Source organism: Chanos chanos, chromosome 8 (assembly GCF_902362185.1).
Source record: "Chanos chanos chromosome 8, fChaCha1.1, whole genome shotgun sequence".
Classification (NCBI taxonomy): domain Eukaryota; kingdom Metazoa; phylum Chordata; class Actinopteri; order Gonorynchiformes; family Chanidae; genus Chanos; species Chanos chanos.
In genome coordinates this window covers 27247522-27258351 of record NC_044502.1, presented here as the reverse complement: position 1 = coordinate 27258351, position 10830 = coordinate 27247522, and the positions used below count along the sequence as shown (strand labels likewise).

General features: G+C 44.6%; 1 protein-coding gene across 13 annotated transcripts; it reads left to right on the top strand.

Moving 5' to 3' along the window:
• The first annotated feature begins 1040 nt into the window (after positions 1 to 1040).
• Positions 1041 to 9115, top strand: nlgn3b (neuroligin 3b). 13 transcript variants are annotated; one of them, XM_030781315.1, is made up of 7 exons: positions 1041 to 1521; positions 1738 to 1791; positions 2402 to 2557; positions 3697 to 3882; positions 6451 to 7243; positions 8221 to 8898; positions 8983 to 9115. In XM_030781315.1, the coding sequence occupies exons 1-7, from the start codon at positions 1041 to 1043 to the stop codon at positions 9113 to 9115; spliced, it is 2481 nt and encodes an 826-aa protein (XP_030637175.1). The 13 variants fall into 13 exon arrangements, with proteins under 13 accessions (XP_030637175.1, XP_030637171.1, XP_030637170.1 ...); XM_030781311.1 differs by having other exon boundaries at positions 1041 to 1543; positions 1730 to 1791; XM_030781310.1 differs by having other exon boundaries at positions 1041 to 1552; positions 1739 to 1791.
• Positions 9116 to 10830: the final 1715 nt, after the last annotated feature.

The window sequence follows — 10830 nt, the reverse complement described above, 5'->3', positions numbered from 1 at the left end:
TCTCCAAATGCTCCTTTACCCTCAACTCACTTTGAAGGATGGACACTCACTATTGCCCTGTCCTCTCCACCGTTTCTGGGTCAGTGCTCTTTTTTTGTCCTGATTTGAGGGATTTTCTGTGCATATTGAAAGACACATACCCAGTTTGACTGTTGGTGCTTGTTTGTCAGGCAGGCAAGAAAAGGTATAGTGTAAGACTCGATAATCTTTTCACATTTTATTATCTGACCTCGATCACAACCACTTCAGAAGTTGTTTGGACAGAAACTGATGTTAAATGCAAGAGATAGTCCAGTGCGAAGTTTAAGGTGTTAAAAAAAAGTGATGTTGCAAGATCATCCAAAAATCCCACAGTATTTCAAAAGAGATCTTACAGAAATGTTAAAAATCTTGTCAGGATCTAAAAGGATTTAACGACTTTACACGGACCTGGAAGTCTGACAAGACCCTGCATCGAACTCTATAGAATTCTATCAGTTTTCATCAGAATTCTATCAGTATTCATCATATACAGCCTAATGGCAATGTAATTTGTTAAATATCTGAAAAAAACCCCAAAACAAAACATTTATTCGTGTTTCCCCCTTGCAGGACAGTACTAAGCATGGAGTAGACTGGGCCATACAGAGGAAAGAAGTTCTGGACTTGGATTTTATCTGTCGCCCTCACACACTCATGGCACAGGCAAATAAAAAAGCAGCAGGCTGAAGAGACTATTGTGGGTCTGTCCTTGTGTGTGTGAGTGTGTGTGTTTGTATTTGTATGTATGCTTCAAAGTATTGCATAGTTGTGAGCTTTAGGTTGCAAGTTTCTGTAAGACATCTAGACATTTGAATGTGTGGATGTTAGTAAAAATTTGGGTTTAGTTGTGTGGGAATACTTTAGTAGTATGTCTACTAGTTGTAAACATTAACATTAGCGTGTGAGAGTGTGTGTGAGAGAGTGTGTGTGTGAGTGTGTGTGTGTGAGTGTGTGTGTGTGTGTGTGAGTGCGGCTGTGTGTCGATGCTTTGGGGTGGGCTCCTCCCACCTGTATGGACCATGTGGCACACACAGACTCAGCCTCACCTGTCCGACACACACCTGACCTTTCAAGGATTGACCTTTGCCCTCTACGGCCTCTCTGTGTGGACACTCTCCTTGCTGTGGCCTGTTTCCATGGTTACAGCCTTGACCTTCCAGCCCACGGTAAACACCCATCTCGGGCGGCTGAGGGGGATGCGTGTTCCAGTCCCGACGGAAGGTCTGGGGCCGGTGGACCAATATTTGGGGGTTCCCTACGCTGCCCCACCTGTGGGAGAGAAGCGTTTCATGCCCCCTGATGCCCCATCGGCCTGGTCAGGCGTGCGGAATGCCACCCGTTTCGCACCTGTGTGCCCGCAGAACATCCGCAACCTCGTGCCAGAGATCATGATGCCTGTGTGGGCAACTTTTAATCTGGATACAGTGGCCACATACTTACAGGAACAGAGTGAGGACTGCCTTTATCTCAACATCTATGTCCCTACACAGAACGGTGAGTGCTCACACATACACAGGCAAGCATACACACACGTGCACACACACACACACACACACACACACACACGGATGCATGTCTAAACACAAACACAGACATCGACACACACACCATCACAAACCTTCACAGATACACGCCCTTATCTCCTCTCCCACTCTCCCTCTCTCTATCTTTCTCTCTCCCTCTCTCTCTCTCTGTGTCTCTTCTGTATTTCTGTAGGTGCTAAGAGACCAGGTGATCCGTCATCAGATGGAGAGCGTCCTGAAGATGATGGTAGTTCTTGTTGTGATCTGTCTTTCCTTTTTATCCATTTTTAATTTAAAATATTAAAATATTCATCTGCAATCTTATCATGGATTTTTAACATTAGAAAGATTTACAATTCATTGCATCAGCCTATAGTTAAGACCAAGAAAACATGTCAGTTACACACACACACACACACACACACACACACACACTCACACAGTGATAACTCTGATCAGTGTATCACTGCAGGTTATCTCCCAGTGACAAGTTCACAGGTTTAATTAGTTTTGACATGTAATGTTTTACAGATTGTTTTTTTTCATATGCTGTCACAAATATCCAAAAAGTTCATCAGTTCCACACTGATACAACTGTTGGATCTTACAGTTTCTCAGAGTGTACAGTACATTGTGTGGATTATGATTTGTTAACTGTGATTTGTGTGTGTGTGTCTGTCTGTTTGTCTGTCTGTCTGTGTGTGTACCTGTGTTTGTGTGTGGATATGCACGCATGTATGTGTATGTGTGTTCCTGTGTGTATATATGTGTGTGTGTATGCATGCTGCGTGCTTGTGTGTGTGTGTGTGTGTGTGTGTGTGTGTGTGTGTGTGTGTGTGTGTGTGTGCATGCTGTAGGCCTGAGGGAGTCTCGTGATGACCCGAAGCCTGTGATGGTGTTTGTTCATGGAGGATCCTACATGGAGGGAACTGGCAACATCATGGATGGAAGCGTGTTAGCCAGCTACGGGAATGTTATCGTCATCACTCTGAACTACAGGGTCGGGATCCTGGGTAAGTGTGGAGCGCGAGGAGAATCAAGCATTCATACAGCCTGAATCAATCTTACATGGCAAGACATACGCAAAACAAGGACTTGGTGATGTGAGACATCGCTTTCGGTTTTAGATGAAACAGTTGGGATGTCTTTGTTAAGTCCACAGCGGCATGCTGCATAGAACTCTATAAATGCTTAATGCAGCTGTCGGGTAGCTGGCATATCCAGTTTGCTTCAGGAACGTGGACTGGTGCCAAGCCTCTCCAGCTGTGAATTGGCGTCAAGTTTCAGTCAGAAACCAGTAGACATGTCAAATCAGCCAAGAGCTGCAGCACAGATGTTCCCACTGATGAAAGAGTGAGAATATTCTGCAGCAGAGAAATTTTACAAACTTACTTTGGCAAGGGAAGACTTTTTCCCTTTAAAGAAAAAACAAACAAACAAACAAACACACAAACAAAAGACAGATAAAGGTAAGCAGTTACGGTCTCCCTACATGCATAACAATGCCAGGGTTTTAAACGAAAATCACAGTGCTCTGATAGAGGGCACAGTAAAGATGCTTCGCTCTGAAGAAACAGACTGGGTTTCACATAAGGCAAAAGCTAAATAATAGACTTCTGCTACATATTTAATCAAGGAGAATGAAATGGCATTGATTATAAGGATAGAGTGGAACTGTAGCTAAAAAGCATGAGAAAAGAAAACTGTATCTTTGGTTAATGAAATAAAGAGCATCACTTCTTTTAACTTGCTAAAGGCAACACAAAGCTTGGCCACTTTGTTGTATTTTTGTGAAGTTAATATGTCGTGAAGCAACTGACTAATTTGAAGTTTTCGGTTCTGTTATGTTTTTTTAGGAGGATTCTAACTGATAATTGGGGATGTGGGACCAGAATTAGCTGTGTTAAAATTCCATTTTGTATGTTCTATAAATGCAATGCTACTTGGAGCTTCTCAGACTTGAAACAGTATTTTACAACATTGGCAAGAGAAAGACCATTTCTTTTGCTAAGATCTTTAATAAGAGCAAAGAGATATTACACTCCTCTCAGTAAGTACACTGTAATATGAGAATGTGCTTTATCACTATAATGGCACTCCCAGAAACTGATCCTTAAAGCCAAACTAATGGCAGTGCTGGATCTCTGCTCAGGGTTCATGAGCACGGGAGACCAGGCAGCTAAGGGGAACTACGGACTTCTGGACCAGATACAGGCGCTCCGCTGGATCAGTAAGAACATTGGCTACTTTGGGGGAGATCCAGGACGTGTCACGGTCTTCGGCTCTGGGATCGGAGCCTCCTGCGTCAGTCTCCTAACGCTCTCTCACCACTCAGAAGGTAAGAGCTTCTCTGTCACAAACTGTTCCCACATCAGCCTGATTACACACTTCCACCACTCAAAGGGTATGAGCTTCTCCATCACAAACTGCTCTCAGATCAGCATCTTTACACTGACCCAACACTCAGAGGGTATGAGCTTCTCCACCACAAACTGCTCTCAGAATACACTCAGAGAATTCACGCATCAGCTAAAAATTCCCCCGACTGGCAACATTTTCCAAACCAACCAGAATGAAGAGTACTGGGAATCACAAGTCATTTCTAAAGATGCTGATTATTCCCATTAGTCAAGAATATCCCAATCACTTGGAATATCCATTCCCAAACCAGAGAAAATTCCCAAATTAAAAACCAGTGGGGGGAATATCGCAATATTAATATTGCAGTGTGTTTTATCTTTGTGAGTCTCCCTCTCTCTTTCTCCCTCTCTCCTTCTCCCTCCCCTTCTCTTTTTTAATCAGAGTGAAAGGTTTCCAGATAAGGGGAGCTTTTCCCATTTGAGTGACAGCACTAACTAAGAGCGGGAGGATCCACACTGTCACACACACTCACTCACACACACACACACACACACACACACACACACACACACTCAGAGACACACAAAGACATGCACACATATGCGCGCACACACGCCTGTGCATGCAGACACACACACACACACACACACACACACACACACACACACACACACACACACATTCTAATCACTTTGAAGCGATTGCTGAGCATAAGAATGAATGAGATTGCATGTTTATCATGGCAGTCTGAAGCACTGTTTCACACAGTAGCCCTTTAATCTGTCTTTATTAGTCCAGGTTGAGATTTTGGTGTTGCTGTAACTAATGTTGCTGAAACTGGCCATGCTGAATCCACTCTACTCCTCTATCACCATCACCGCTACCGAATCTTACCCATCCATTCCTCCAGCAGTCGCCATGGTAACCTGCTGTGTCCTCTATCTTGGCTGGCTGCTGTGGTCATGGAGCTGTAGGAATCTAATGTGTGTAGGAGTGTGTCTCAGCAGGAAGTGATGCACTTGTGCTTGCACTTACATGCACATGTGTGTGTGTGTGTGTGTCCATGTGTGCTTGTGTGTGTTTGTGTGTGTGTGTGTGTGTGTGTGTGTGTGTGTGTGTGTGTCTGTTTCATTGTGGTTGATCGTACATCTTGTCTTCCTGTCCTGTGCATCTGATGTTTAACACATCCTTTCAAAAATCAACATCCCTCTTCTCTTCTCTTCTCTTCTCTTCTCTTCTCTTCTCTTCTCTTCTCTTCTCTTCTCTTCTCTTCTCTTCTCTTCTCTTTCTGTATGTCCTTCATATCCTCTTCTGGGAAAAAACAACGTGTTTACATCATTGCTACAGTCTACATACAGTATGTCTGTGTGAATATGTGTATACATATAATTACACAGGTGTTTGTGTGTGTATGTGTGTGTGTTTGTGTGTATATGTGTATACATATAATTACACGGGTATTTGTGTGTTTATCTCTACTGATGGGGAAAGAAAGAGACAGAGCAGTAAAAGTGACATTATAATCGATAACAGATCTACATCTCTCTTTTGCTCGATTCCTGTCTTCGATGTGTCTGGACCTAGCCAAAAGCTGGTCACAAAATGATAACACTAAATGAAAGATTTAAAAAGAATTTAAATTTAATTAAAACGATTCAAGCCATTCTAAATCATCTTTACGGTTCTACTAATAGACATGCCTCGAATGATTCAATGCAATTAAAATGAAGCATTTCACTTGATACTGAAAATACTATGCTACGAACAAGTACCTCCTTATCAAATTTGTATGCAAATGTTCCTCCTCTGTGTTCAATGGGAGTTTGATTAAATTACAGTCTCAGTTTTTTGTTTTTTTTTAAACGAGTTCAGTGTACTGAGACGTTACATAAATGCCTCCAGCAGTAAAGTTTTTTTTTCTTGTAATTGTGAATTAAATAGCTAATAAAAAAACATTAAGCCATTTTCCAGTTATGATACATTCCCTTCTCAGTACTCTGCAAGTGAAGAGTCTTTGGATTGAGAGAACAGACACTTGTCTGATGTGCAAGACAGATGTCTCTGATCGGGCACTTGCAGTCATTTTCTGCAGTCATTTTCAATATTTCTCACATTTGTTTCCTTTTTTTCTCGGACTTTCATGCATTTTGATGAGGATTTTCTTCCCCCCTTCCCCTCACTCACACATCTTAATCCAAATATGTTAGGAGAATATTAATTTTCCCCAAAGGCTGAGAGGTGCATCAGTATTCAGGTTTCCGTTTGGCGTAAACTCGGAGAGGGCAAAGGGCACTTCAGTGTAACACCATGCCGAAGAAATAAGGCAGTTTCTCTGAGAATAAGGAACTGAAGACTTTTCTTTAAACAGGCAGTCTGTAATGTAATAGGAGAAACAACACCAAACCAAAACCATAAAGTGTTGGAACAGTTTCATTGGTGTGGTAGGAACCATTCTGGGGTTTTTTTTAAATACTGATAGTTTCCTGTCTTTTTTCTCTCTGTTCTTGGCTCTCCTCTCTGTGCCCCCTGCTTGTTTATTTGTTAGGTTTGTTTCACCGCGCCATCATCCAGAGCGGTTCAGCTCTGTCCAGCTGGGCGGTGAACTACCAGCCTGTGAAATACACACGCATGCTGGCGGAGCGTGTGGGCTGTAACGTGTTGGACACACATGACCTGGTGCTGTGCATGCAGAAACGCAGCTACAGAGAGCTGGTGGAGCAGGATATACAGCCGGTGCGGTATCACGTCGCGTTCGGGCCAGTCATCGACGGCGACCTCATTCCCGACGACCCCGAGGTGCTCATGGAGCAGGGCGAGTTCCTCAACTACGACATCATGTTGGGCGTCAATCAAGGGGAGGGGCTTCGCTTTGTCGAGGGTGTGGTCGAGCCAGAGGAGGGCGGGGTTTCGGGCTCAGACTTCGACTTCGCCGTGTCGGATTTCGTGGATGGTCTGTACGGATACCCAGAGGGGAAAGACACCCTGAGGGAAACGATAAAGTTCATGTACACAGATTGGGCGGACAGGGATAACCCTGAAACACGGAGGAAGACGCTAGTGGCCCTTTTTACGGATCACCAGTGGGTGGAGCCAGCGGTGGTGACGGCCGACCTGCATGCCCGTTATGGTTCGCCGACGTATTTCTACGCCTTCTATCACCACTGCCAGAGCCCCATGAAACCAGCGTGGGCAGACTCCGCCCACGGCGATGAGATACCCTACGTGTTCGGGGTGCCGCTGATTGGGCCGACCGAACTGTTCCCATGTAACTTCTCTCGCAATGACATCATGCTCAGCGCCGTGGTGATGACCTATTGGACCAACTTCGCCAAGACTGGGTGAGACAACAATTAAAAAACTACTCACCTCTGTTGTCAGTCAGTCTTTTAAATGTCTGTTTTTATAGCATTTAAAATGAATACGTGGATATTTCAACACCTCCTCAACTAAAAAGGTGACTGAAACTATGAAAGCTCAAGATGTTCATTTGTAAATTTGATCTGAATGTCTGTTACCTCCTGTTTCTGATAACCTGGGCTATATCTTTGTCCTTACCTTGTGAAACATTGATTAACCCTCCTCTTGTCCAATTATGAGAATCCAGAAGAGAACTTTTAAACTGAAATATGTATGAAGTATGTCCTTTTACTTTGGATGACCAAAGACTTTCAAATCAAAAGTAAATTATTGAAAGTGCTTTAGTCTTATGGCCGTGGTATTTTCTCTTACCATCTAAACCTGGCCTCTGTGTGAGACTGGAGTGGTAGGACAGTGAGGTAGCTTATGAACTATGACAGTTATTTAATAATTGAGTAGGTCAGCTATAAAAGCACTTTAGCAAGGATGCACATGGAGAGAGCAGGAATAGGATGTAGGGGAATGAGTTCTGAAGTGGGTCAGAGGAAAAGAGACAGAGAGAAAGAGAGAAAGTGGGGAGTGGGGAGAGGGAATTGATGAAACAGTGGTGGAGTCATCTGTGAGCTTGCTGTATAAAACTAATGACAAACAGCGCCCTCTGGAGGGCAGAATGTGATATTATGCCCTGAAGAGAAACTATAGGGGACTGTGCATTGTGAAGAAACACTAAGGGCTGCCTGATCTGGATCACTCACAAAGGACACACTACTTAGCATCAGTGATGCACTCATCTGACCTGAGGAATTTCCTCACTCGTAATTAAGTCTCTCTGAAGTAATTATGTCTCTCTGAGGAGAGACAAATTAATTCTCTCTGTCTGTCAATCTAACGTAATCTAACAATCCAGCCTGACTTTTTCTTTTTGTCTGTGTGTGTGTGTGTTATTCTCTTTCCACAGGGACCCAAATAAGCCAGTTCCACAAGACACTAAGTTCATCCACACCAAGGCAAACCGTTTTGAGGAGGTGTCCTGGTCCAAATACAGTCCTCACGACCAGCTCTACCTGCACATCGGTCTGAAGCCGCGTGTGCGCGACCACTACCGTGCCACGAAAGTGGCTTTCTGGAAGCACCTGGTGCCTCACCTATACAACCTGCATGACATGTTCCACTACACGTCCACCACCACTCGCGTGCCCCCTCTGCAGACCACACACTCCCCACACTCCACCCAGCGCCCTGGGGGCAGCAAGGCAAGGTCCCCCAACACGAAACGGCCCCCCCAGTCCACGGCTCGGAGCGGAGACGCCCGGGGGCCGTTGGTCATCGCTAACCCACGAGATTACTCTACAGAGCTGAGCGTCACCATCGCAGTGGGAGCCTCCCTCCTCTTCCTCAATGTCTTGGCCTTCGCTGCGCTCTATTACCGCAAAGACAAACGCAGCAGGCAGGATACCAACCCTCAGCCGTCTCCGCCTCGACAGAACGCCACCAACGACGTTGGCTACACCCCCACTTCCATCACTGCTGGCAACCAAGAGGAGGGGTCATTAGGCGACCCCCTGCGGCTGACCCCTGCCTCGTCCCCACGGGATTACACCCTGACGCTACGCCGATCGCCCGACGACATCCCCCTCATGACACCCAGCTCCGTTGCTATGACGCCCAACAGTGGTACCATGACACCCAACACCATCTCCTTGACGCCCAACAGCGTTACCATGACACCCAACACCATTACCATGTCTCCTAGCTCACTGATGGGGTATCCCAGCATGCACCCCTACAACACGTTTACACATGGATTCAACTCCACCGGCCTGCCCCACTCCCACTCAACAACGCGAGTATAACAAGCTAGTGGTGTAATTCCACTCCCCTCTCTACTGACTGCATAAATATCATCCAGAACAATCTCTTTTCTAGCTCAACTCCACTACACCAGTACAAACCCCCCACCCCCCCATCTACTCAAACTACATCAGTAGTACTCACTCTCAACCACAGTTATAATCCTGCTAAACCCCGTCCTACTCAGCTACAATACAACCCTCTAAAACTCTACTGTCCCACTTGACAGCACCAGCATACCTCCACAAACACTCACATACAGACCAGTATGTGACCACACAATATCAGATAACTGGCATATCCTCCAGCCTCTTCAGCCAAGTTAGTGACACCAGATATCTGCTCAAATCAAATACATGTTGATGGTGAACTGCAATAGGTGTCAACAGTTACTTAACTGAAGTAATCTGCAGTCATAGTTCACTATAAATGAAAAACTGATCTTGTAATAAAATTCTGGTCAGTTTTTGCTTATTGGGAAAACACAACTGATGGATAAAATCATGGTTCCATACCTGCACACAAAGCACTCTTACACCTTTAAAGCCTCATCTCTAGTTTTCCCATATCCAGCTCAATTCCAGTTATTAACAAGTCACCAGTATGACTTGACTTTCACTGAGCTTGCCCAGTGGATAAGCCATATCTTATCCTAACTCACTCTGAGTGACACACACACACAAACACACACAAACACACACGATTCTCACTATTCCTTCATGTCTCTGTCCCTGTGTACTCTGCACACAATCGTATTTGTATACATTTGTACACAGAACCATGTGTATCCTATATTTACTTCAGTGAGATGGTTTCAGTTCAGGAAAGACAGCCCGGGATGCTACTGAACTGGAGAAACCTGCCGTTACCAGTCCCCTCAGCCAGTTTTTAGTATTACAGGAGGAGGAAGTACTGCGGGGTGGAGATAGACAGATGGAAACTGTGTGAGCTTGAGGGAACCACCAATTTACTCAAGCTTGCCCCAAACAGAGGAGAGTTCAGTCCTTCACTGGAACTTTTCCAGACTTCAGGAGTTCAGCATAATTCCCCTCGGAGACTATTAAAAACTCTTCAGCCTGCTCTGCTAAACGGGGAATTATTTAATACTGAACAAACAACTGGAGGACTGTGGACGGAGAACGCTGAACTGTCAGTCAGTGATGATCTGTGTAATAAATGCATTATAATGTGTCAATAACATATGTAATACCAATGTAATATCTGTACAGTTTGGGTTTTTTTGGATGCCTCATTGAAAGGTTCTTTCTATTTGTTTTAGAGCCGGGTTATGATCTGGAAACAAGGTCGCGACAAGACTGACAGGGTTTACCATGGCCCTACCGTGAATGATCTCTGAAAAGTTTTTCATTGTCTAAGCTAATGGTGGTTTGTTCTTCTTTCTGTCTATAAGATGAATCATTGTGTTAAGAGGACAGTTAGGGGCTTGTTTGGATTTAGTTTACTGTGACTGGAGCAAGGGACAGTTTTTTAAAATAATTAACTCAACAGTTAAAAAAAATAGATAAAGTCTGGAGTATCAGTTAAAACTGCACAAAATGCCTCAGTAACAGATTGTGCGCGCGCGCGCGTGTGTGTGTGTATGTGTGCGCGTTTGCATGCGCACATACATTTGTATGCGTGTGTATATGTGCACATTTGAGCACATGCGTGTGTGTGTGTGTTTGCGCGTGTGTGTGCACATGCGTGTGTGTGTGTG

Bases quoted from the DNA above. Each gene is read 5' to 3' on its own strand.
- nlgn3b (XM_030781309.1), top strand. From the start codon at position 1,041: ATGTGGCACACACAGACTCAGCCTCACCTGTCCGACACACACCTGACC. The intron at 7,244-8,220 runs GTGAGACAACAA...CTCTTTCCACAG, and splicing joins ACCAACTTCGCCAAGACTGG to GGACCCAAATAAGCCAGTTC. The intron at 8,899-8,982 runs CATGACACCCAG...CAACAGCGTTAC, and splicing joins TCGCCCGACGACATCCCCCT to CATGACACCCAACACCATTA.